General features: G+C 39.5%; 4 protein-coding genes across 11 annotated transcripts in view; 2 read left to right on the top strand and 2 right to left on the bottom strand.

The window, feature by feature from the left end:
• Dscam1 (Down syndrome cell adhesion molecule 1) overlaps positions 1–6,307 on the bottom strand; it is a 93,534-nt gene extending 87,227 nt beyond the window's left edge. For all 5 annotated transcript variants that reach the window (XM_043413710.1, XM_043413708.1, XM_043413712.1 and 2 more), the window contains exons 1-2: positions 6,125–6,307; positions 921–1,048 (exon numbers count right to left, since the gene is read on the bottom strand). In XM_043413710.1, coding sequence (XP_043269645.1) covers positions 921–1,005 — 85 coding nt within the window. In that variant the 5' untranslated portion in view covers positions 1,006–1,048; positions 6,125–6,307. The remainder of the gene's footprint in view (positions 1–920; positions 1,049–6,124) is intronic.
• A 1,660-nt stretch (positions 6,308–7,967) lies between these two features.
• LOC122407953 (zinc metalloproteinase nas-14-like) lies at positions 7,968–10,061 on the top strand. The gene is made up of 5 exons (XM_043414442.1): positions 7,968–8,106; positions 8,217–8,363; positions 8,452–8,784; positions 9,232–9,368; positions 9,452–10,061. Exons 1-5 carry the CDS (start codon positions 7,968–7,970, stop codon positions 9,728–9,730), a joined length of 1,035 nt encoding a protein of 344 aa, XP_043270377.1. The 3' UTR covers positions 9,731–10,061.
• On the bottom strand, positions 10,030–13,472 carry LOC122407478 (U11/U12 small nuclear ribonucleoprotein 48 kDa protein-like). 2 transcript variants are annotated; one of them, XM_043413720.1, is made up of 6 exons: positions 13,277–13,472; positions 12,409–12,561; positions 12,158–12,326; positions 11,654–11,716; positions 11,020–11,164; positions 10,030–10,752 (listed from the first exon to the last, which is right to left on the bottom strand). In XM_043413720.1, the coding sequence occupies exons 2-6, from the start codon at positions 12,544–12,546 to the stop codon at positions 10,125–10,127; spliced, it is 1,143 nt and encodes a 380-aa protein (XP_043269655.1). In that variant the 5' UTR covers positions 12,547–12,561; positions 13,277–13,472; the 3' UTR covers positions 10,030–10,124. The 2 variants fall into 2 exon arrangements, with proteins under 2 accessions (XP_043269655.1, XP_043269656.1); XM_043413721.1 differs by lacking the exon at positions 13,277–13,472 and adding an exon at positions 13,193–13,207.
• A 65-nt stretch (positions 13,473–13,537) lies between these two features.
• Positions 13,538–24,939, top strand: arm (armadillo). Of its 3 annotated transcripts, none has more exons than XM_043413716.1 (10): positions 13,538–13,751; positions 15,517–15,580; positions 15,694–15,927; positions 16,059–16,853; positions 17,006–17,274; positions 17,401–17,742; positions 17,944–18,117; positions 18,439–18,741; positions 19,524–19,620; positions 21,378–24,939. In XM_043413716.1, exons 2-10 carry the CDS (start codon positions 15,544–15,546, stop codon positions 21,560–21,562), a joined length of 2,436 nt encoding a protein of 811 aa, XP_043269651.1. In that variant the 5' UTR covers positions 13,538–13,751; positions 15,517–15,543; the 3' UTR covers positions 21,563–24,939. The 3 variants fall into 3 exon arrangements, with proteins under 3 accessions (XP_043269651.1, XP_043269652.1, XP_043269653.1); XM_043413718.1 differs by lacking the exon at positions 13,538–13,751 and adding an exon at positions 14,162–14,263; XM_043413717.1 differs by lacking the exon at positions 19,524–19,620 and having other exon boundaries at positions 21,378–21,548.
• Positions 24,940–25,083: the final 144 nt, after the last annotated feature.

A 25,083-nucleotide genomic window follows, 5' to 3' on the forward strand; every position in this document is an offset into this window, starting at 1 on the left:
TGATTATTCTCAGGATTTTTGAACCACGGAGAGGTTACAGAAAACTGATACAATTTTTTTTTAAATTTGTTTGTTTGTTTTTTTTTAAATAAAAAAGCTATTTATACCAGATTTGTGAACAGTTACTCCGTAAACGTGAGTTGAAACAATTTCATATTTGTTTCGCCGCCCGCTATCGTAGTTTTGGGTTGAAACAATTCAAATTTCTTTGAATTTACCGATCTTTTTTTTCAGTGTAGAAATTCAAATTTTTTTGTTACCTCCTTCAAAGTTTCTCACTAAAATATATCCTCTGACTAACAAAATGGAAATCATTCTCATAAACAAAAGTGGCACGTCAAGCCGAAATAATGATTCGTAAAAAAAGTAGCTGAGGCCCAGTCGCTTCTTTCCTCGCCACCCAAAGAGACCACCTCTAGGAAACGAAAAATGATTATTCACCGAATAAAAACGAACTAGTAGCCTCATACGTATACTGAGAAACGTGCTCTCTCCTCAAGCATTTCTACGCTTCGTACATGCGCGCAAATGTACAGAATAATAAAAGCCACGCTCAGCGCTCGGACCTTTTCACAACGGACAATCGAAATTTAAGAGACATTGACCTGCTCCTCCGGGACGGAGGGACGTGAGCAACGCTGAAGCTTCGAATTTTTCAAGTTGAGAAAAAAAATGCACAAAATTGTAAAGCTTTTGATTCGAAAAAGCCGAGCAATTCTCTGCGATTTTCTAGCACGTTTGAAAATTAATTTTTTCACACTTTTATATGTATCATTGTTATTATTTTCATTGAACTTTCGGTTCAGGACTCTCGAACTATTTTTGAGATTGGATAGAAAAAAGTAAATGTTGCAAAAAGTATTGATAATTCGTGACATCGTCGCTGATCGAATACAAATTAATAGAATTTCTCAACTCACCGTTCATCACTGCCAAAGCAGACAATACGAGCGTGGCGAGGCGAGTGGCTGGCCACTGACAACCTCCCGGAGGTTCTCGCAGCATCCTTGATCAGTGGTCCTTAATAGACCCGGCGAACAGCTGACACCTGCAGGGTTTCGGAAAAGCGGATAAACGCTTGGGCTCAAAAGCAACACTTTTTTTAAAAAATCACTCGACAATGAATCGAATTATATTTGTATTAAATATAAATTATTTTTCAATAATATTTTAGTGAATTTTTTCTGCTTTTGAAAAGAGCACACACTCCCACTTTCGTGCGAAGATCTTCGAGCACTTTCGTATTATAATTGCTCAACGAAATACATTTTCTCTCAATTTATTGGCCATCTTTAACCGATGTTTTTTAACGACGATTTATTGGCCACTATGATTCGTGCTTATACACATTGCAAATGGTCAGATTCCTTCGGGGGTAAGTCGGGTTTCATGGCTACATTGGATCGAAGCCTCGGACCCAGAAGCTGATTATTTGATCGTCGAACTCGTGTGAGTATCGTCAGATTCGAGCAGCTGACGTCGCGCAATCATTCTTACACGATTTTATAATGAAAGAACAAGAATCTCATCGATCGTTGGCTACTTCACGGAGCTTTATTGCGACGAGGGAAAAATAGAGATTCGATCTTAGAAAAAAAAGACGAAACTCGCATTCACCGCGAGCTCCTCTGGAAGCCTCGAAAATCATTCGACAGCGAAGACTCTCGAGCTGGAAACGGCGTCGGAAGATTTTCCTCAGCATCGAGCCGCCTCCCCCGAGTGTGCATTTCGAAATTCGGGCAAATCTTCGACCCGTCACACCATCCAAGAAGGATTTCTTTCTGGTCGGAAGAATTTCGGGTGGAACAGCTGGCAACCGGAGAAGGTTGCAAGTGAGAGAGAAAGCGCGAGCGTGTGGGGTGAGCGGACGACCTCGAGGCTCCTGAAAATCCATGGGTTCTGTGTCTCGCGAGAGGGAGAGAGGGAGCGAGGATTGGTAGGAGGCGCACGTGTTGGAGCGAGCATGCTTCGCTGCTGCGAGCACAGGACCAAAAGCCATTATCCTGAGAGCCCTTCCCACGAACTCTGTATAGTTAACATCGTCTGTCCACTATTTTCTCGCTACTATGAGTGGATCTAGATGAGCTTAGATAAACAATGACAAAAGTTGGGAGAAAAAACTGCTTTTCGGAGGAATCATTCGTTCTCGCGGGTTTTGATGAATTTCATCGTGGAATTGGGACGAAAGAAAAAATGTAATATTATCTTGAAATGTTTGCGGAATGACGCGAGTTTTGAGGGGACTGCAGATGAATTTCTAAACGAATTTATGTGGGCATGATTCTCCAAGGTTTTTGGAGCACTTTTCGTTTGCGGTTTCCTCAAATCCCCGGAATAATTCAGCCCTCGGTAAGCCAGTCGGGGGTCGAGCACTCCAAGTAAAATCCAAAGTGCAAGATCTTCGGAATAATTGAACGCGTGGCCGGGTGGTTGGAAGCGGAGGATGAAGAATCTCCAAAAATATCAAGGCGAAGTTCCGAAATAGAGTTGGGCAAAATTGCGGGGTGGAAGCGCGTCACGAAATGGGAGGCGAGAAGCGAAACGGGAAGGCTCGTCTCTGGATGAGAGGAGCTTGAGAACGCTCGCGATGAAAAAGCCCCTCTGCTTAAAAAAATCAAGAAAGTTCGTTAGATATCGAAAACAACGGGAAGCTTCGTGCGAAAAAATGGAGAGGCGAAATCGACAGGCGAAAGCAGCCGCAGGCAAGAAGCGCGAAATAAATCAGCAGGAAAGCGCGGAGGGCCGAAGCAGGGAAGGAGTCGCGAAAGAAGTCAAGGCGGCCGGGGCGTGGATGAAGTTTCGACAAAGATAATAGGGGCAAGCGTGAGAGATGGAAAAAGTGAATAAAGATGGAAGAAGGAGAAGCTGGATGAATCGCAACGTGAGAGAAGGGCCAGCCCGAAGGGTGGGGCGCGAGAGGCTCGAAAAGGGAAGACGACGGGAGGGAGAGAGCGCCGTCAAAACGACGTAGACGTTCGCGTAGCTCGTCTCTCTTTTTATCTCCAGCTCTCTTTCTCCCTCCTCGTGATATGGCTCCGCTCAGCTTTCCAGTCTCCGCACTACGTGCCTTTTCCTCCCTCGCCCCTCCCCCGGAGCGCCGCTGTGGCGGGTTTATTGATCGCAAACTGACTAGGAGCTCCGAAAGAGAGAGCGAGAGAGAGAAAGACGGAGAAGCATGCATCTGCCTCGACTAGTGGTCGTTGGTAGTTGTGTGTATAGGACCCGCGTTTTCAGGGCCGTGCGCGGTGAAAATCCGAGGGGGGGTTCCCCGAAAATTCTCCCCGATCACCCCCAGCGCGTTCGATCTTTCGTAGAGACGGGAAAACTCCAAAGATCAATGAAAAAAACTTTCGACAGGGGCTCCCCGAGCGAGGACCGACAAAAACTGATCACTATTTCGTCTCCGAGATTGTTCAGGTCACATTCATGAATGAAAATCCAGTAGGGGATGGACCAATTTCAAGGCTGCGTGCAACGCTTCAAAGGACGCGATCCAGGTGGCTCTGCCACCGGAAATTACGCTCTCCGAGGCTCCGACACCGCGTGAGATCTTCCACGAGGCGTTCTTACGATTTTTCATATTTCTCCTCTCCCGACTCCTCCACCAGAGACGATCGTCCTCTTGGATATTTTTACGAAGTGCCAGGCGACTCTACACCTCCGCGGACAGCCCTGAATCACGATCGCAGCTCGCTTTCGACCCAACGAACCTTTTGCTTCTTTTTCTTCTTCTTTACAACGACAATGCTCCCTCAAAATTGTAAGAATCCTAAGATCCAAACTATCTCGAAGGCACCGAACAAAAAACACTCCCCTCTCCTCCAGCTCCCGATATAGAAACTCCCCCCGAGAACCAAATATCGCCGTCGTTGTTACGCTCCCTCTGTACTCGACAAATACGCTTTACCAAATTAATTCTCCAAACGCACGCTTTTTTGGTGACTCGACAACATTAAATCCATCCATTATTTTTACTGTCTCAGCACATGCTCCTTGTGCTTTATTTCATTTGGAAATTTCCAGTTTACCGAGTGCATGGATGATGTTGGAGTCGGTGATTTGTGACAGAAAATTTTGCAACTTTACGATCAGTCGCTGAATTCGTCAAGAAAAACTTTATTAAGAATCGTCGAATGACGAGCATTTAGCAGGAAATTATGGAGAAAATTCTTGAAGAAAGATGCAAAATCAATGACGTTTGGGTGTCATTTCGAAGACCAAATGGCACGGAGACTCATTCGTTCCAAAGGTGCAACGAATTGTTCGAGAAATCAGATCTTCTACTCGGGGAACTCGATAAATGGATTTTTCTCGTCTAGAATAATGCTGGGAGTCGAGTTACTTGTTGTAAACAAAGGTGGAGCGGAAGTTTGCGAAAAGTATAGAAAATCGTGAAAAGTTTCATCAGCATCGAGGGCTGAGGGGTAATCAAAAGATTTGGGAATTCTCGAATCGTTTTTTTTTCAACGGTCGATTGTGTTTTCGTTGTGCGAAATGAGGGAGCATGTGCTCCTAACGAGGAGTAACTCGCTGCGAGAATGGCCAGACAAAAACGTGCTTTCGGAATGAAAAATGTAGTTCTGAGAATTTTCAATTAGATCGGTGTCCCAGATAATGGTCGCGAGTCCCCAAAACGATGGGACCTCAAGCAACACGAAGGATTTCTTGCCTGCTCCGCAAAAGTTTTTGTAGCAGTGACAGATGGCGGAGATGGGGAAAAAGGACGGAAAGAGACACCGGAAAAGACGCAGAAAAAAAAGCATTGAATTGGGGGAAGGAAAAAAAATATTTGACGACCTCTCCATTTCTCTTTTTTACTCCTGCATACGTCGCGAAAAAAAAACTTTCGGTTTTGGTACTGCTGTCAAGATGCGTGAAAAGATGAAACGAATAAAAAATAGAGGAAATAATAACGAAGAGTGCTCTTGGAGCTAAAGTTAGCCGACTAAATCTCCTCGGAGGGCTCTCGTCCTCGTTAATAATCGTGCCCTTTTTTCCTAATTCCATTTCAGAGCACACGCGTTTACGCCCAACCTCGTGAATTTTCAAGTCGTCGCTATTTTAACGCGAAAAACGCATTCGAGCGAGGTTTTTGGAGTAAACTACAAAAGACCGCAAACTCTTGGAACTTTTTTAAGAATTTTGTTTTTTCTCACATTCGTTTCACCTGGAAAAGGACGTGCAGGAAATTCGAAACTTTCGATCCCCCTCACACTTTTTGGAGTCCAATTCACAGCTGAAACTCACGAGCCTTCAGTTTTATTCTAGAAATAGCAGGGAAAGAGGAAACAAAAATTTGTTTCTCTAAAGTCGATTTCGAGTCGAATTCTTTTGGACGAAATGTTTGAAAACGGCCTCGAAAATCGGGGAAATTCCAGAATTAACGTCGCAAGATCTCGGAAAAATCCTTCGGAAAAATTCGACTGCGAATGACTTTTGAATGAACGAAATGAATAAAGAAAACCCGGAAGGAACCGGAGCACGAAAAATAGTAAACAGTGCCTCGAAACGTTGAGCCAGAATCGATGGACAGTTGGAGAAAGAAGTAAAATTTGAAAGGAGAAAAGAAGCGGAGCAAAATGGTCTGCATGCCAGGTTTTTTCGTCTATTTTCTTCCTGGAGCGGAAATTTTCTTCGTCTATTCTACAGAGCAGAGAGCTCGGTGAAGGAAGCGAAAAAGGGAGCACGTCAGTTCTGACAAGCTCGAGATAAACTCTACCCTCTCGAAATCTGCGAGACTTTTGTGTAATTCGTTTTATTTATCACGAGCCACGCGGACAAAGGCTCGTTTCTCTCTCTCTCTCTCTCTCCCCTCTTTTGCACTCTGAATTTTGTGATCTTCAGCCTGGGAAATTTGAATAGAAATGGGCAAGGAATCGAAGTGTGTAGAATTTTTTCAGAATCCCTGCTCGACATTGGGACCAGAATAAACTCCATTTTGGGTGTCTTCGTTTCGTAAATTAACAGATGAATTTTTGTGTATAAATCCAAATCAAAGTGGCACTGAGTCGGAGCACAAATCCACTGCAATAATTCCCCTGCACTACACTGAGGAAAAATGCTAAATGCACCAGCACAAAAATCGCAAAAAACGACCTTTCGTAAAACCATTTCGAAAACGCACCTTACGACCGAAGTCACAGCTCACAACTCCACCACACACTTTTGTCACGCTTTTTTCTCACGAAAAAACACTGCGGTTTTCACGAAATTAGGCTTTTTACGATTTTTCGAATCTCTCGGTACGCGAAATGACGATTCAAATCACGAATACGAAATCCACGCCGAAGAGCGACCGTCCGTACGCTCGTCAGCGCTCGAATACCAAGCTCTCGAGTTTTGCTACTCCGCTAACCCGTCCATACTCACACCATGAAAACTCGCCCCGCACACTGGAGAGGGGAGAGAACGGCATGGCCTCGTGTTCCTACCGGCAACCATAAAAATATTGTTTTTATTTTTACTCTTCTCTCTTTTCACGGGTTTTGCCATTTTTATCAACGCTCCTTTTGCAATTGGCTCCTCATTTTCCTTCCATCACTCGAAATTCTTTCATTTTTTCATCGCATTTTTTATTTCAAGGCGAAAAACGTAATCTCTATGGACTCGAAGTTTTTGACGAATAGATTCGGCCAAATTTTCGTTTCCTTTCAAACTTTTTATCGACTATTTCGCTCAGTTTTTCAGCATAAATTTAAAATTCTTCTCGACTACTTTTCAACGCAATTTTAGAATGATTTGAATTCAAATGTTTTCGCGTTCATGTCAATTTTTCAATTTTTTCATTCAAATTGCACAATTTTCGAATCTCCAAAATCCAATTTCTCCGATTTTGTGCTCATTTTAAATTTTGTAAATGATTACTCGCCACGTGCATTATTTCCTGATTTTTTAATAATTTGTTAATTCAAAATGGAAATTTATTATTTTTTCATTTTTCGAACCTCTTGAAATCGCGACCACGAGGAACTTTGATCACGATACCGAGCCACGTTTCATCTCATTTTTTCTCGTAGAAGTTGAAGGCGTTCGATGTGAAGAATTACGAATTCTGATGAGCGTCGGTGAGATCATTCGCACGGGATAATCAGCTATAGGCTGATTCATTCAAGGATCGCGTGAGAATTTCGCAATCAGGAGTGCGAGTCACCAGGGGCGAGCTTCCGTGCTGAAAAAATACAAAAAAATGTTCAAACACTATCGAAAATGAAACAAAAAAAAAGCATCAAAAGTATTGTCAACAAAATACGAATTTATGGAGCAACGAAATCGTGATAATTTTGGTACTGCGACCCAGTAAGAATGTGATCCAATTTTTTCACATGGATTTGAGTGTCATTTCGAGAATCGATTACGACCGCGGTTAAATGTTCGTAATTTTTGAAAAGTTCGAAATTTGGAACAACTACGAAATCAGAGGTGTTGTCGATAATATAGAAAATTTTAGGTGTCCGCTGCAAAGCTGTTTTATCCTCGTCTAACGTGCGACCTGTCGACTGAAAATCGCAGCTGGATAGTGGATTTTTTATCCCGGAAGATGTCACCGCTCGTTGCCGGGAAATTCGGAGGAAAAAACGCTAATAACCGTTTCTCGTTATTCAAAATGAATTTCCAATTGCTTTTCTGCATCAAAAAAGTTCATCGACGAAGACAAGTTTTTCGCTCCCAGGCAGGGAGTCCAAGGATTCTATTGGCTTCTTTGCTACGTTCAGAAAAGAGAAAAAATCATAATTTTAATGAAGTAACGTAATTTTTTGGAAATTCCAAATAGACATCGATCTATTTTAAACGATAAAAATATCACGGTTAAATCCATTTGAGCTCGGAAGCATTAAATATGAAAAATTGGTCACGCCTCTATGTAATTGTCGTTCCAACAGCGCTGCGAATCGTTATCGTTTCAATATACATCGTTCAATCGACAGCTCAATGTACAGAAAGCAGTATGTTTCGCTCTAGTTCTAACAATGGACTCGAATCGAAACGTTTGCTTGTTTTTCGCACCTACTTACGTTATTTTCATTGGATTAATCGTCCTGGTGGCAGGACATCCAATTTCTTTTAGAAATTGGCTCGGATCGTGGGGCTACGATATTAAATATCGGCGTGAGTCTCGGTTATTTTTGTTTGCAACCATCAAAGTGCGGGTAAACGATCTTTTCCGAAGGGATTAAAAATTTTCAATTTTTCTCGGCTCTTCTTCGCTCGACTCGCAGTCAACGCCTGGTCCCAATACGACAATCCCGAGGAAGGTACCGCCAGGGAAGGAGACATTAAAAGCCCTTCGAGAAAAACTATGACGAAGAAGCGGGCTTCCCTTTGGCCCAATGGCATCGTCCGCTATTTTATCGACAAAACCATAAGTATTTGAAAAATAAATTTGCAAGCGCCAAAAAAATTAAATTTCATTTAAAAGTTTTGAAATCTTGATCTCGATAAAAATGGTTGCAGCAAACGAGCCAGATAAATTGGCAATTCTGCGAGATGCCATGAACAATATAATGGAATTAACGTGCGTACGGTTCGTACATATTTATCCGGATTCACTTGGAAAGTTCCCCGTCCGCAAGTGGGTCAATATAACTGGGAATAAAGAAGGTTGCTTCGCTGATCTCGGCTATCCTGATACATCCCCGAGCACTCTCAACCTCAACGTGGAAAAATGTTTCCGGACGAGAGGCCACGCGATTCACGAAATCCTTCACACCCTCGGAGCTTTCCATGAACACATGAGGCCTGATCGGGATGATCACATTAGAATTCTGTGGGAAAATATTAAAGAAGGTAAAATAAAAGAATAAATATCAAAACAAACGATACGTGAACGAAAAGAACAAAACGAAGCTGTGCGATTTCGAGGAAAAAAATGACGATTTTCAACCAAAATTCTGATTATTCACACAAAAATAGTTCCGCTTTTCAGGAACAAAGTGACGTTCTTGAAAAATTGAAGGGTAGTGAATTGTTTCGACAACATTTTTAAATTTGATTGTTTTGACATCGCTCTCAGCCTTTATTTTCAATTGAAAAACAAAAAAGTAAGAACTTTTCCAAATAACTAAACTTGAGAATGTCAAATGAATGAAAGTGGCGTTCAAAACTATTCAATAATCGCAAGGGAATTTCCTCGATTTATTCCAAACATAAATAAAAGAATTTTGAAGAATTTTTAGAAATCACGAGAAAAAATGACGAACGAGGTTGAGGGTCAACGATTGCGATTTGATTCAGGTGACGAAGATAATTTTCGAATGATGGATGAAAACACGGTGACGACGCATGGGTTACCTTACGATTACGAGAGCATAATGCACTATTCGATGACAGCATTTTCCAAGAATAAAACCATTCCAACAATTGTTCCACGGGTCGGTTCATAAGCTCCAATTTGAACTAATCCAAAAATCAACCGAAATTTGAAACCGAAATTATCAAAATAAATGAATTGCAGCGAAGCAGCGCGGAGATAGGACAACGAAATTATCTCTCGCAATACGACATCCAAAAGTTGAGAAGAGCTTATCAATGCCACAAACGGAATCCGCCGAGTGTTTTTCCCAGGAAAAAATTGAACCGGACAAAAAAATTCCACAGTAAAATCGACCAGGAAGCAAAAAATCCCAGGAAATCCGAAACTTTCGACCCCCTGCATGAATCAAAAGTCACCTGGAACCCCTGGACAATGCTTGGATTTGCGAAACCTTTTACTAGCTTCTTCTCTATCGATTAATCCTACCGAACTTTCTGAAAAAAAATTTTGGATTATTTTTCTGTGAAATGGTGAAAAAAGAAGGCACTTTTCCAGACCAAAAAGAACAGTAAAACGATAAAAATGGCGTCTTTCTCGAACTTCATACAACGTCGTCTTTTTATCCCGGAAAATTGTCTGCTGTCAATTTTTATTCTACCACGTTTGTGACTCCACTCAATATTTGATGCTCCAAAAATGGTGAAGGATTTTGGAGCTAGCAAGGAGAAATAAAGGAGAAAAATTAAGGTATTTTTGATGTTTTGTTGAAAATTCACTTATTTTCATTGATTTTCATTCCATTTATTGATCTATTTTTTCAACGTAAAACTTTGATTATTTCTTAACTAATAAATTTCTACGTTACCGAATGTTATCAACTACGACTTCGTTTTCGGGATCTTCGATGATCACGCGGCCATTCGGATCGCCGATCAACGTTTCGTTTTTCTCGATTTTCGTGTCGATTCTCTCGCCGATCCGTCGACGATCGTCGTTTCTTTTTTTCACGTGATTTGCTCCTGTGACGATCTTTAGATTTATGTTTATATTTGTTATTGTGGCTAGATTTGTGGGGTCTTCGATCCCCAGATTCCTGGCGATCTCTTCTTCCATTTCGTGCTTCATCTTTTGAATATTTTTTCAAATCATCAGGAGACTCCTTTTTCACGTAAGAATCTCGACGATCGTCCGAAGATCGATGACGAGAGTTCGAGCTTTCGGATTTTTTCGAAAAACGACCGTTTCCGATCGAACAGTTCTTCTCTGGCAACGGATCACTTCGAAATTCATCGATTCTCGGTTTTTCTGAAACTTCTTTACACTTTTCCGACACGTATTCGGCCAACATTTCCATCTGTTGGTTCACAACTTCTCGCAGAATTTCTATTTGCGATTTTTTATTCGTGTGCACGCCCCGGTATTTTGCTCTACGCCTCTTCAAATTACGCTCTTGCGCCAGCAGTTCCAAGTACGATGACTTCTGTCCTATGCTCGAAGATTTTCTGCAACACGAAACATTTTATTGAGTTTGAATTTTCTTTGCATAAAATTTCATTTTTCTGGTTTTCCCATTCTGCTCTTTTGTTTTCCTTTCTTTGCATACTCTTTTTTACTTTATTGAACAAATTATTCGTATTTCAGTTTGTCTGTACTGTAAAATTGAAAAAAAATGTAACTTCGCGTTATTTTTTGTCAATTATTGAAAAGCAATAAATTTTCAAGTATTCAGTTGATGATATTATTGCTGTTCATTGTTTATTGCGACTTACGGTTTATTTATATCAGCAATGTCATCGCCAATGTCAGGTTCGACCGTATTCGCGATCACATATTCGTACATGGCGCATCTTTCTTCCCTCGTGAAATCGGCGACGAGCCGATCCGATGTGCGGGGTATCAAGCGGCCACTCGCACCTATGATCAATTTCAAAAAAGCAAACAAACATTTGACATTGTAAATGAGAAATGCAGATTTTTCGTTTTTTTACTGAGACAAATTTCGTTGGGAAAAAAACACTATTTTTCTGTGGAACTTCAGTTGCTAATTTGAAAATTACTATATTTTAAAAAACGATCAGTTGTTGAATACTATTTTATTCGAACTTGGAGAAAAAGGCACAATCACTTGGTTTAGTTCATGTCCAAAGACACCAAATCATTGAGAAGTCAGCAAATTTCTTTTCTTTTGGTTGAACTCCTGAAATCGATCTTAAATGGTAAAATATGCAGGATGACATTTTATCAAGATGGCAAACTAGCAAAGGATATGAAAAAAGGATATGCATCGAGTCCATTCACGGTATAACAGTGATAATGTTCTGGAAATAATTCAACAATTTAAATAAACTTCACGTGCACGAATTTATAAATCAATTTGATTTTTGGCCATCTTTGGTTACAGACCTATGGACATGGCTGGATTTTTCTCTTTCGCACTTTGTATCACTTGGTCTTGGAGCTGTTCGTCTGAAAAAAATGTAGGGACTCCGTTTATCTGCCGTGCTGAATAAAATTTTTCAGATTTTTTGTTGAAATTGAAATGAGAACAAAAATTAATCAATCAATTCTTGTATTTAACCGGATTTGAACCTTTTAAGGATTTCTTCATTTGTTTTTAGAAGTACATTTTCAAATTTATAAATTTTTGGTTATTCCGATGTTTAAACCAAATTTCTATGAATTTTGGAACTTTTTTTTAGAAAGAAATATGATTATTAGTTTTGCAGCTTTTAAAAACTCCATTTGAAATATTTCAGTTTCCAAGTCATTTTTTGATTCCCATGGAAATGTAAAATTGAAACTTCTGATAATACGCTCGTTGAAGAACATGCAAATTTCATAAGATTCAAATTTTGACAGGAATTAAAATTTTTTTTCATAAACTCGCTAATGAAAAAACATAGTTACCAAATTTTATGGAAGAAGAAGCACCCGGTGGTAACGAAGGAAAAGAAAGAGGTAAATCCTGTTTTCCATAACCTTCAGCTTTCCATTGGCACTCGTCTAAATGTTTATCCAACGATCGTTCAGGCACGCGATGTGATTTGTCGAAAGGGCAAACGATATAATTTTGAACCTACCGATAAACGACTATTGTCAAAAATCCTACGTTCAAAAATCAATGCAAAAAACGATTTTCAAATTGTAATTGTACTCACGTCTTTGGTTATGCTTTCGAGCGACCATCCTAACCTAGTCAATATCGAGGTTAAGTTTTTTTTTGAATTTTCGATGAAAAGATCAAGTTCTTGTAACTGCGCTTGACGATCCATCGTAATATCCGTTGTCACACTCATTTTTCTATTCAATTACTATAACAAAATAATAATTTTTTTGTGTTCAAGTATTCGTATGATTCGTATGATTGTCATTCGAATTCACAGCCACGATTTGTTTATGCGGTCTTTTGACTAAGCTATAAAGCAGCTTTTTCATGACTCTCGGCATTTCCCCGTTTCATGAAATATGGCTCAAAAGTTGTAAAACCAATCGGGTGATTTATGTCAGTCATTTATCGTATCGAGGTGAATTAGTAGCTGTTATATTATTTTTACTGTAAAACTTACGCGGCACAACTAAACTGAGCATTCATAAAATTTCGCAGACGAGACTAGAAAAATATATCAATTTACATTAAAATAATTGTATTCATACGAATAAATCGGAAAAACTATATTTTCGCACAAAATAAAACATTATTCTCGGTCGCATTTCTCCAAAAATACAAGTGTTTTGTATAGGTAATCGCATTTTATGACGGCGCATATATATACACATAAGCATTGTTTTGCTCATTCCCGCGCAAATTGATGAAGCTTCGAGGATATGATGTATATACTCTAAAAAAATTGTCTCTCGTCAAACCACAAGAATTTTCTAATTATAGAAAAAATATCTAAGGGCCTGCAATTTTTTCTGAATGCTGAAAAAGCCAGATCTTACGTTTGCTGGACAGCGTTTGCCATCTAAAACCTCCATTCCGGAAATTCCGGAAACACTTAAGAAATCTGTAAAAAAATAACTTGCCTCATATTTGAAACTTCGTGACTGAGAACCCGTACGTGGACCCGTGGACCTTCGAAAAAAATAAATCTTCCATCCTGTAGAAATAGTTACGGACGCTGTGATGAGAATCACTGTTCGAAATCTCATGGAATAAGCAGAGGAGGTGGCGTAGCGATCGGGTGTTGAGCGTCGTCAGCAGCCATCTTTTGTGTGTCGGGGTACACGAAGAGTGTTCTGTGATCTCTGTCTCTCGCGTAGTTTAAAAAGTGACATCGCATGAAAAGTGGGGAGACAAACGCACGAGCGAGCAGGAGGAGCAGCAGCACAAGGCGCACACGGCACAAACAAGGAAGCTGGTGGTGAATCGTGAGCGACTGTGAGAGTGCGTTAGAGGTGTAGTGAGTCACCTGCGATCGTAAGCGGAGGTCTAACAAGACGGGCAAGAGGATATAGAATAAGCTAAAGGAAAGGACGTTTCGTCGGCTCTGGTAAAACGGTAAGTTTTTTCGTCTTCAACTGGAAAAACCTTCGCGATAATCGTAATTGAAAATATTATCGGCGCAAAGGAGAGCAGGAAATTGTGTTTATACTGGGTGTGTCAAAGTGTTCTGAATATCGGTTTGCTCTCCGTTGATATGTCTACATATATACGAAAATACATGAACACACATGAATGTGAGTGAGCGCATACGTGTTCAATGATGCAAACGTCTACACATGTAACTGAAAAAATTCGTATACACGTATCCCCAAAGTACAAACACACATACAGGCACACACATCTTTATTTACTTCGTTCCTCGTACTCATCCGCGTACTTCTTTCAACGACGCTTCCCCACTATAAAGTGCCAATCTTCCTACCCCCACCCCCGCGTGCTAGCCTTTTCCTCCCCCACTTCTTCGCGCGATCTCTTCTCTCCTTTCGGCCGTCGTCTCGAGCCTCCAGTGTTGCCAGATTAAGGGATTTTTCCCCCTAATTTTGGGGGTGTTCGAGGGCACGAAAAAGGTGAAACAAAAAAGAGGCTACGTAAGGTGTCATCAAATTGTAATTCAAATCGGAAGAAAATATAATGAAATTTGTGAAAATTGTGACCGCACGAGTGTTAGAAAATGGTGATGCATCGGATTTCTCCCGTTCTTTGTGTATGAGTGAGCGTGGTGTGTGTGTTTGCTCTCCCCCCGCTCCCACGCGTCGCCATTAACGCTCGACGAATTCCTAATCGTTCTTACTTCATTCTTCATCTGACCGATAAAGGATTTTCGCAAATTAGATGAAAAACCGAGAGAGGTAGGGGGCGACTGAAAGGAAGGAAATAGCCAAAGTTTCGGAGGTCGGGACGCGGTTGTACATAAAGTCTTACGCCCACGCCACTCGCGCGGTCCATTCTTCGTTTCTCGCCCTACTCCTCGCGTTTGTTTGAAGTTTTCCACGCAATCTTGTTTCTTCAGTTTTTTGTTTAGACTTCTACGCTCGGTGTGATTCAATTTTGTGTGTTAATGCTCTTCGCAGCGGCCAAGAGGGAAATTGCGGACTCGTCATTTTTTACTCTTTGCGCCGCAGGAGAGGGAAAAGGGGGGCAAAGCGAAACAGCATTCGCGTATTTTCTCAACAGTATTTTGCGCCGCGGATCACTGACCCTTCTTTTTTCGAAACTGCTTGTTTATTTATTTCGCCGTTCGTTAAGATTTGGTTACACGTTTGACAAGACGATTTGTCATTTTATTTATCGGCTGTCGTTACCTTTTTCTTTCAACATACTGTTGGGAACAAACATTTTTGACGCTCGACGATTTTTTATTTGAACGGGGCTTTCGGGAATCGACTTTTCGTCAACGGAACATTTTTTTTTCTGAAAGTGATCAAATTTTTTGAAAAAACAACCATCATCCTCGGCCGGAAATTTCGTGTCAAGTTTCTAGTCATCAAGTCGATCGATATTTTGAAATATTTCATTGATTTGTAAACGGTAAGCCGTTAACAAATGACGAATAAAAAACAATGAGAAAGCTCGTACCACAATTGTAAAAAATTTTAAAGTGTACGAAAAAAGAGTTTCAGGCCCTTTGACAGCTGCCATTGTCGCAACAAAATAAAGAAACGTCAAAATCTGCTAACTATGAACAATATTTGTACCGAAGGGTAGAAACTTTGTGAAAATTATCATATAAAAAGTAATATTTTTGTTAGAATCCAAGAAAAAAAATTTGTAAACGTAAATAATTCGTGATTGTCAACTTTGTTCGTTTTTTTTTCCACAGGTGTGGTTTGACTCACCCGTCGGAGCCATGAGTTATCAAATGTCGTCTAATCAATCCAGACCAAGTGAGTAATTTCTCCCTGACAAGCAATTCAGTTACAAATTTCAAAGAAATTAGAAAAAATTTGGAACGACGAATAAAAATTATAATTCATCGTGTTTTTTTTTCTGTTTTCAGTGTCACAGGGAAATTACCAAGGTCCCGGTGACATTCCAATGGGGTCTGCAAAGGAGCAGCAGACTCTCATTTGGCATCAAAGCTCATACATGGGCGATTCGGGTATTCACTCCGGTGTAACGACCCAAGCCCCATCTCTGACGGGTAAAGATGACGACGAGATGGAGGGCGATCAACTCATGTTTGATCTCGATCAAGGCTTTGCCCAGGGTTTTACACCTGACCAAGTTGATGGTAAGAAGACTTGAAAATTTTTTCTTCCCGCACGTTTGTTTCTCGAATGGGTTAAAATATTTTGACGACTGAGATTTCGATTTTCCGTAACTATTAACAACGATGCCATTTCCAAATAAACGATCTTCCAGAGATGAATCAACAATTGAGCCACACGCGGTCCCAGCGCGTCCGGGCGGCGATGTTCCCGGAGACACTGGAGGAAGGAATAGAGATCCCTTCGACGCAGTTCGATCCGGCGCAGCCGACGGCGGTCCAGCGATTGGCAGAGCCGAGTCAAATGTTGAAGCACGCGGTTGTGAATCTGATTAATTATCAGGACGACGCCGATTTAGCGACGCGAGCGATACCAGAGTTGATAAAGTTGCTGAACGACGAGGATCAGGTCGTCGTTTCTCAGGCCGCGATGATGGTCCATCAACTATCGAAGAAAGAAGCCTCCCGCCACGCGATCATGAACAGTTCCCAAATGGTTCTAGCCCTCGTCCGAGCAATTTCGAACAGCGAAGACCTCGAATCGACCAAAGCCGCGGTTGGAACTTTGCACAATTTGTCACATCATCGCCAAGGACTGTTGGCCATTTTCAAAAGCGGCGGCATCCCCGCTCTCGTCAAACTACTCAGCTCACCCGTCGAGTCCGTTCTCTTTTACGCCATCACCACCCTTCACAATCTCCTTCTTCATCAAGACGGATCGAAAATGGCTGTACGTCTCGCCGGAGGCTTACAAAAAATGGTCGCTCTCCTACAACGCAACAACGTCAAATTTCTCGCTATCGTTACTGACTGCCTACAAATTCTCGCTTTCGGCAATCAAGAATCTAAACTCATCATCCTCGCATCTCAAGGACCCAACGAACTCGTACGCATCATGCGTTCCTACGACTACGAGAAGTTACTTTGGACCACTTCTCGTGTTCTGAAAGGTAAACTTCATACTGTCTTTTTTGTTTTTTTTTTCCCCCTCTTAATTTTCGTTTTATTTCACACTCACATTCGGAGATTATATTTTTCGATCAATGACCACTAATTTCGCCCGATCGATCGATCCAATGAATATTTTGACTAATTCTTTCAGTACTTTCGGTTTGCTCGAGCAACAAGCCAGCAATCGTCGAGGCCGGTGGAATGCAAGCGTTAGCAATGCATTTGGGAAATCAGAGTCAGAGGCTTGTGCAGAATTGTTTGTGGACAATGCGTAATCTCTCTGACGCGGGTACTAAAGTCGACGGACTCGAAGGCCTTCTTCAAGGACTCGTGCAAGTTCTCGCTTCTGGTGACGTCAACGTCGTCACGTGCGCTGCTGGAATATTGTCCAATTTGACTTGTAATAACCAGCGCAACAAGGTAAAAACGAAATGACACTAAATGCTATTCGAAAAATTAAACTTGAAAAATAATGAATAAAAATTATTTTTTTTCTTATTTTTGACGTAAATTTACTGCTTGCTTCGTTATGTTATTTTTCGAAAGGTCACCGTTTGCCAAGTCGGTGGTGTCGAGGCACTCGTTCGCACAATTGTGAACGCAGGCGATCGGGAAGAAATCACAGAACCTGCTGTTTGCGCGTTACGTCATTTGACGTCTCGTCACGTTGACGCAGAAGTCGCTCAGAATTCGGTACGCGAAAATTACGGAATACAGGTGATAGTGAAACTGCTTCATCCTCCATCCCGTTGGCCTCTCGTCAAAGCTGTTATCGGCCTCATTCGCAACTTGGCCCCGTGTCCAGCAAATCATGCACCTTTACGCGAATTCGGAGCTATTCACCATCTCGTCAGACTCCTCACACGAGCTTTCCAAGATACACAACGGGTAAGAATGATCAAGTGTTTATTGTGAACTCTTTTCATTGTGAAATTTTGAAATAATTCATCATTCTTTTGTCATTTTTACCCTTCAACCCACACACTCATTTCGAAATCATTTTTGTTTACTCCTTTTGGAAGAACCAAAAGAGCCAGAATGAGTTCGATCGCAATATTTTAAGTGGATATTTTTTTGACAAATTCGCAGCAACGTTCATCGGTCGCGAGCACCGGAAGTCAACAGACCGTTGGTGCATACGCGGATGGCGTACGCATGGAAGAAATAGTCGAAGGAACGGTTGGAGCTCTTCACTATCTTGCTCGTGAATCCCACAATAGAGCAATAATACGTTCACAAAACGTTATTCCGATTTTCGTTCAGGTAATGACAATCATATTGAAAACTGTTTTCATTATTTCCCACTATTGGAATGAAGTTTGGCAAAGAAACATCGAACTTCACTCCGAATTTATCAAATTTTCCATAAATTCAATTCTAATTTCATGCTTCAAACTAATTAGTCGCTTTGCCAATGTATTTTTTATAGATTAATGTTTTATGGATAATTTTCATAATTCTAGACCATCGACAAAGTCACTCGAACGAATTAGTACTAAATGTTCCAGATTTTCAGAGCGCCTTCAATTTGGTTCTCCGACTATTCGCGTGAGTGTTAATAAATGGTGAAATTTGAATTTGCAGTTGTTATTCAACGAGATCGAGAACATTCAGCGCGTGGCAGCGGGAGTCCTTTGCGAATTAGCAGCGGACAAAGAAAGCGCCGAAATAATAGAGCAGGAAGGTGCAACAGCGCCGTTAACCGAGCTTTTGCATTCGAGAAACGAGGGTGTCGCGACCTACGCGGCTGCTGTATTATTCCGCATGAGCGAGGACAAACCAGGCGATTATAAAAAACGCCTCTCCATGGAACTTACCAGTTCTCTCTCACGCGAGGATCCCAACATGTGGAACAATCCTGAATTTGGAATCGTTCCCGATTTGCAGGTAAAACTTTGAAACACACTTGCTTACCCAATTGATCACAAAATTAGAGAGCCTCCAAAAAATCAATTTCCACGAAGCTAGTCATTCGTTTGTTCACAATCGTTAGTCTTTTCCATTCGCAATCGTTGCTTCTGCTTCACATATTTCAAGCTCTAAATAAATGTGTGATTTAGCAAAGTCGGCATGTAAATTCCCAACGATTATTGAAAAATATCTATCAATAAATGGACTGAGAAACGCGAATAGTTTCGCGTTCCTCTAATGTTTGTATTCAGCTCGAAAAGTCGCCTATTCAATAATTTTCTGGTGAAGAATCAATTTTTAACTACACTTTTCGAGCCTTCGAAGTACACACTTTGTCTTGATGATGACGATTATATGAGAAATCGTAATAAATATTGAAATACTTGTTTCGATAGTGCATGAGAATGAATTGTATATATTTGGTGTAGCGTTATTTACATTTGAAACAAAAACTAGTACTTTTTTAATAATTACAAATGTTTTACAATTTTGTTCAACAAGTCAACAAAATTATGAGTTTTGGGTAAAAATTCATTTTTTACAATTGCTGTTATTTTCAAACGAAATAATCGTTTTTTCGCCTTATTCATGTGTCGTCTTTTGCTACTGTTTCGTGCCAATAATGAAAATCATTTGATGTTGAACTCGTGTTTTTTTCTTCCAATTGCAAACGGACTGTGGGCGTGCTAAGTCGGTATTTAAGTAGCTGAATTAGCGTTAAAGTTTTTGTGTTGACCTTTGCTACGTAATCTCTCCAGGATATGCTCGGACCTGATCAGGGCTATGACGGTATGTATGGACAAGGACCTCCTAGCGTTCACAGCAGTCATGGAGGCCGCGGCTACCAGCCTCAAGGTAAGTTTATTCGTTCACGAACAAAAGGAAACTGATAATTCAATTCTTTCCTTTAGCTGGAAATTCCCATCATTTCGGAGTGTAGAAAAATTCTCGAAATTTCTTTCTAAAAAAAATCATCAATTGCCTCAAAATACTAAACAAATTGCATTTCTTCAGTTTTTATGTAAATAATCAAGTCTTTTCCGCAATGAAGATGTTTCAGAAACGCTTGAGATTCTTAAAATTTTTTTTTTTTTGGCTTACTTTAATGTTTGAAAGTACAACTAATAAGAAGAAAACATTCTTAACACCGTCTTATTTCGACAGCAGCTTAACCCAAGGATTTAATATTTAAGTAAAGGCTGTCCACGAAATCTTGCAGTAACATAGGTGAAAAGTTAACTCAATCAATTCTACTTGTAGCACTTGTGTTGTTGATGTCATAATTCGTTAAAACTCGTATTTTCGTTCTCGATTGCTTGCTTCGTGCTTGTTTTCACGTCATTGTATGTGTACACTTTAAAATAAAGCAAAAATCGCATAGTATTGAATTTCTATCGAAATAATAATTCGACGAACAAGTATCGTTTGATTTTTCGTTAAACTGCTTTTTTTCTGAATTTCGTATTAATAATGAAAAAATACATTTTTGAAGCATTAGATGCATTTTCTCCGTAGTTATTGCATGTTAGAAATTGTTTAGTTTGTGAATTCGTAGGAGTTTCGTAATTTCATCGTAACTCGTAAGTAATTTACAATCTTTAAGGCAAAAATGATAATGGAGTGTTTAATATCCATGGAAGTCTTAGAGGAATTTTTCTGAGAATAGAGAATCAACGGAAAAATGTTGCGTCACCATATTGAAACCGAAAAATTTCTACCCCTGCCATGCGTACAAAGCCACGCAATTAACGGGCTCCAGTCTCGGAGACTGTAATTTGTCGTGCCTTTCATCTTTCTCCTCTGTCTCTTACTCTACTCTCCCCTTTCGCTGTTTATTGAGGTTGAAAAAAATCAATAGCGCCTCACATTTAACTGCCCGCATCTCTGCATCTATACATACGTTAAAATTCACCCCGCAGCTTCTTCGAGTCTACCGAAAATGCCTTCACTCAAAGCCTCTTGACGAAAAGTCAAAAATTACACTTTCCTCTCGACTTTTTTTATTTCACTTTTAAAGTCGGAAATATAAGAGTAAAATATTATTGGAAATTCGTTCTTGAGGGCTAAATAAATTGCCAAATGGCTGTTGAAAAAAGCAGAAATCATTTTAAAAATTCTTTGCTGCGGATTTTGTGCTTTTTAAAATTTTGCTTTTTTGTTCGAGTAGTTCATTTGATTTTTAGTCAATTCATTTTTATAGCAAATTATTTATCGACTTTTCACGTCAATTTCGTTCACTTTTTCGTTGACTGATTACTAAATTTCTTCTTGATTCTCCTTGTTTTTTTTTTTTTTTTTTTAATTCCAACGCAATATTAAATTTCGGTCTAGAAATTTTGGTCTCAAGACTTAAGATTCTTATCGTAAATAAGTCGAATTCGTTTATCGAGCCATTCATTTATTTGTGAAATTTTCTCTAAGATAGAGAAACTCAACGTCAGTTTTGACTTTTTCTACGTTTTTGGTGGTTTTTCAATTTATTTTTATGTTTTACATTATCAATCAATTGGACTATGGATTTTGATAAAATTCTTTGATGGATTATATCCCTCAATGGATATAAATGATGTGGCACACATTAATATTCGTTTTCATTTTTTCTTTCGTCACAGGTTATGACCAGATACCAATAGACTCGATGCAAGGATTAGAGATAGGCGGTGGCTCAACTTACGGTGCAATTGACGCAATGGATGTGGCTCACGAGGGTGATCTGAGTTTCGATCATTTGGAGGAGCTTCCGGCTCCGCCGCAGGACAACAATCAAGTAGCCGCTTGGTACGACACCGATCTATAGATCGATGAATGTTCCACGAAGCATAAAAACAAAAAAAAATCACAATTTTCAACGATCAGCAAAAACGAACGGGAGAAAGGAACACGAGATTTCGGTCGATATAATTTTTTTAGCGCGAACCAACTTTGTCACGGCTCCTTTATTGCGTCGTTATGTTATTAATTTTCTCTCTTCCACTCTTGAGATAATTTCACCCAAAATTCAGGCGACATCGCTTTGCCAATCAAAAAATAATATCAAAATGAGGTCGTAAGAAGAAACAAATTTTCGTGCACGTCGAGAAACCTTTATTTTTTCGTTAATCAATGAGAAATTTGCATTCTGTCCATTTTCCGAGCCATTTACCAGTGAATGAACGCGCGACTGAACGTTTTTAATGATTTTTTTAAAATCAAATTTATATATGCATTTATATATTCACATATTTTTTCCTTTTTTTGTACGATTTTTGTTGAGCAAGTTTGGGAAAATTATCCCAAGAAGCCCGAACTTGACGAAAAAATGTGGCTGTCTATCACTTCCCAATCACCATTGCTACAGGAAGTGTAATTTCAAAAAGCCCGAAAGGGAGAGAGAGAGAGAGTTCGAAAGATAGGCCCTATTTGTCTTTTAGTGATAAAACATGTATTCGCTTATATTATACGTATACCTCTTATCGATACTATAACTATAGAGTATTTGTAACCGCGCGAGAGAACCGTCGATTTATTATTCGCCATTGTTTGGCATTTATGAGCGAAAAAAATTAAAAGAAAATCTTGAAAAAAAAATAACGAAAAAGAGGCAAAAAAAGATTATTTCAAAGATTGAAGAAAAATCGTGGGTTTTCCCATATCGACGCATTTATACGAAGACGGACATTTAATTTTTGACATATACAAATATATATATATATATATTTTCTTTTAATTTCGAAACGTCTTGAACGTATGTTGAAAGATCGATTTTGTACCTTAACTTTTTTTTACATAATTTCTGAATTGTTATCTGCGTCGCGCTGAGACGCAATACTAACTTTAGATATAAAAGAAAAAAGAAAAAAAAACGAAGATGATGAAAAGTAGAAGAGAAAATGGAGAGAAAGTGGAAAATGGCAGGGTGAGATGATGCGAATGCACAGGCAGCGTTGAATATTTAGTAATAACTATTTCAGTATTTTATTTAATATTATCGTTCGGATCATGTGTGTGTGTACACCTGTCATTAGTTCGTCATCTCGAAACCACCAGCAAACGAAAAGAAAAAATGTTTTATAAACTAATGCCGAAAGTCGCTGACAAATAACACTGCAAACGAAGGAAAAGGATGCTCACGTGGCAAGAGAACAACAAACTGAAAGAAGAAGAATCATGAGAATTTTTTAATTAGCGTTTACGTAATGGAAAGTAAATGAACAAAAAAGGAAAGAAAGAAAATCGGAATAAGGATATTGTTACATTCTCGTATTGCTTTAGGGACCACTTATATTTTATTAAACGACGCGACAACGGAAAAACAACGTTTAATTGGTTGAATAAAATGGTCTGCACGGCAAACTCAAGCACAGCGGGGAGACGCTCGAAGGGAAAAGGGATATTCCGAGAGAAGCCTTTTTCGTGCCTTCCACGTCGGCTGCTGATTTTATTTTGTGTGTTTTTATTCTTTTCCACTTTATGCGTTCAACGTTTGTTTTTTTCACTGAAAAAACGTGCCAAACCGTGGCCGAAAAATCCATTTGTAGCAACAGGCGACAAACTTATTCACAGGGTGTCCTCAAAGTCTCGTCTGATATTCACAGGCTCGAATAATCATGAAATTATTAAACGTCTCGCGACATTTTTATCTGAGATTGGAACAGGTGACAAGATTTTAATGAAATAGTAAGAAACGATTGATCAAGTCGCAAATGGTTTTTCTATTCCGTAAATATCAGATGTCACTTTTCGGACAGCCCCGAAAATATGTTTTCTAAATAATACATAAAAAAATTCAATCTACCCGTCAAATTTGCTTCCCCGTGTGAAAAAAGAAGCAGAAAAAAAACGATACCCACTCGTAGTTGGCCGAGCGAAACATATCTAGGTACGAGAAACATCCTCGTCGTGAGAAACGAAACGTAGATTAACTGCAATTGCCCGTATCGATGAAACACACAGCCCTGAAAAAGTCTGAGGGATCATTTCGAGCGTAAATCGTTTCCTAGGATCGAAAACAATCATTGAATAACACAAAACTCGTACGATCTTCGAAGAGACCCTCGAAATCACGATTCTTGTCCACATCGAGTCGCATCGAAATCTAATAATATTTCGAAGCAGATAACCGATTGGATAAAACGATCTGAGAGGAGAGGCGTCGTTTAAACGTCGTCGTAAATTCATTACTACTATTAACTCTGTACTCGAGTCACGCTCTATGTGTGAATACTAGAAAATAAGTCCCCATTATTACAATATCATATTGTATCATTTTCAATTTAGGCGAAGAAAACACTAAAATATTCATTTCGACTAACTCGAATTATATGACATGACTAAATGTGAAAACAACATGAAAAAATCAACAACGAATGCCGAGGTGTAATGCAAAGTACGAAGCAAAAAGAAAATTTTACATTCAAGGATAACAATAATTTTTAAATCAACGTCTATAGCCTTGAGAATTTTCGTATTTCGTGAATGAAGAATTGGCCTCTTTTTTTTTTTTTTTTTAGTGGCACGATTATCGATTTGGCTATCAAACCAACAGCGAATCGTCGACGAATAAAGGAAACAAAAAAAAGGCTACAACAATTTGTCAATTCTAAATATTCACAATGGTTATATTCCTTGGTATTGCCATTTTATTTGAAACTACCGAGCGTTGGAGCGAACCTATTTATACGATATTCCCCTTCCTCCCAACCCTTTTTCCCAAACCCCTAATTTCGTTCGACGTGTTATCTTCACGTTGAAAATTTTAGTAAAGTTGAAAGAAAAAAAAACAAAAACATTTAAATTAACATTGCAATCACGTATAGAGACATAAACGATATCAATGGATTTTCACAAGTACGCATTTTACAGGGTAGCAAATTTTATTAACATAAAAACGATAAAAATAAATAAATCACGAGGAAAACGAAAAAAAAAGAGTAAAAATAAACGCAAACAAAGCGAAAAAAAAGAAAATAAACACAAACGTAGATGATAAGTCGCCGGGACGGAGGAAAAGCTGCTCTCCCCCCTTGTATTAATTCCCTCGCCCGTGCGCTGTCGATGTACTAGATTTAAGTAACAAAATGAAAAACAAACATTATTGCGAAGCCGAAAAATAAACAACACAACCACGTAATTCGTACATACAATGTATATGTATCGTTTTAATTGTCCATGCGAATAAAGTGAACGAAATACTAAGCTGCTCCGTCAAGTTTTAATCCGAGAAATCGATTAGCACTACAAAAATTCATATTTTAGCGTAACTGAACTTTTCGATGTACAGGGTGTCCCGAAAGTCACTCGAGGTTCCGACGGATTCTGATGAATCGTGAAATTTCGAGG

Source organism: Venturia canescens, chromosome 3, assembly GCF_019457755.1.
Source record: "Venturia canescens isolate UGA chromosome 3, ASM1945775v1, whole genome shotgun sequence".
Classification (NCBI taxonomy): Eukaryota; Metazoa; Arthropoda; class Insecta; order Hymenoptera; family Ichneumonidae; genus Venturia; species Venturia canescens.

Coding starts and splice junctions, on each gene's coding strand:
- LOC122407953 (XM_043414442.1), top strand. CDS start 7,968: ATGGACTCGAATCGAAACGTTTGCTTGTTTTTCGCACCTACTTACGTT. Junction 8,364..8,451: donor TTTTATCGACAAAACCATAA/GTATTTGAAAAA, acceptor AAATGGTTGCAG/CAAACGAGCCAGATAAATTG. Junction 9,369..9,451: donor TTCCAACAATTGTTCCACGG/GTCGGTTCATAA, acceptor AATGAATTGCAG/CGAAGCAGCGCGGAGATAGG.
- LOC122407478 (XM_043413720.1), bottom strand. CDS start 12,546: ATGAGTGTGACAACGGATATTACGATGGATCGTCAAGCGCAGTTACAA. Junction 12,327..12,408: donor TCGAAAGCATAACCAAAGAC/GTGAGTACAATT, acceptor GTTTATCGGTAG/GTTCAAAATTATATCGTTTG. Junction 11,717..12,157: donor TTCTTCTTCCATAAAATTTG/GTAACTATGTTT, acceptor CATTTTTTTCAG/ACGAACAGCTCCAAGACCAA.
- arm (XM_043413716.1), top strand. CDS start 15,544: ATGAGTTATCAAATGTCGTCTAATCAATCCAGACCAA. Junction 16,854..17,005: donor CACTTCTCGTGTTCTGAAAG/GTAAACTTCATA, acceptor TAATTCTTTCAG/TACTTTCGGTTTGCTCGAGC. Junction 17,743..17,943: donor CTTTCCAAGATACACAACGG/GTAAGAATGATC, acceptor ACAAATTCGCAG/CAACGTTCATCGGTCGCGAG.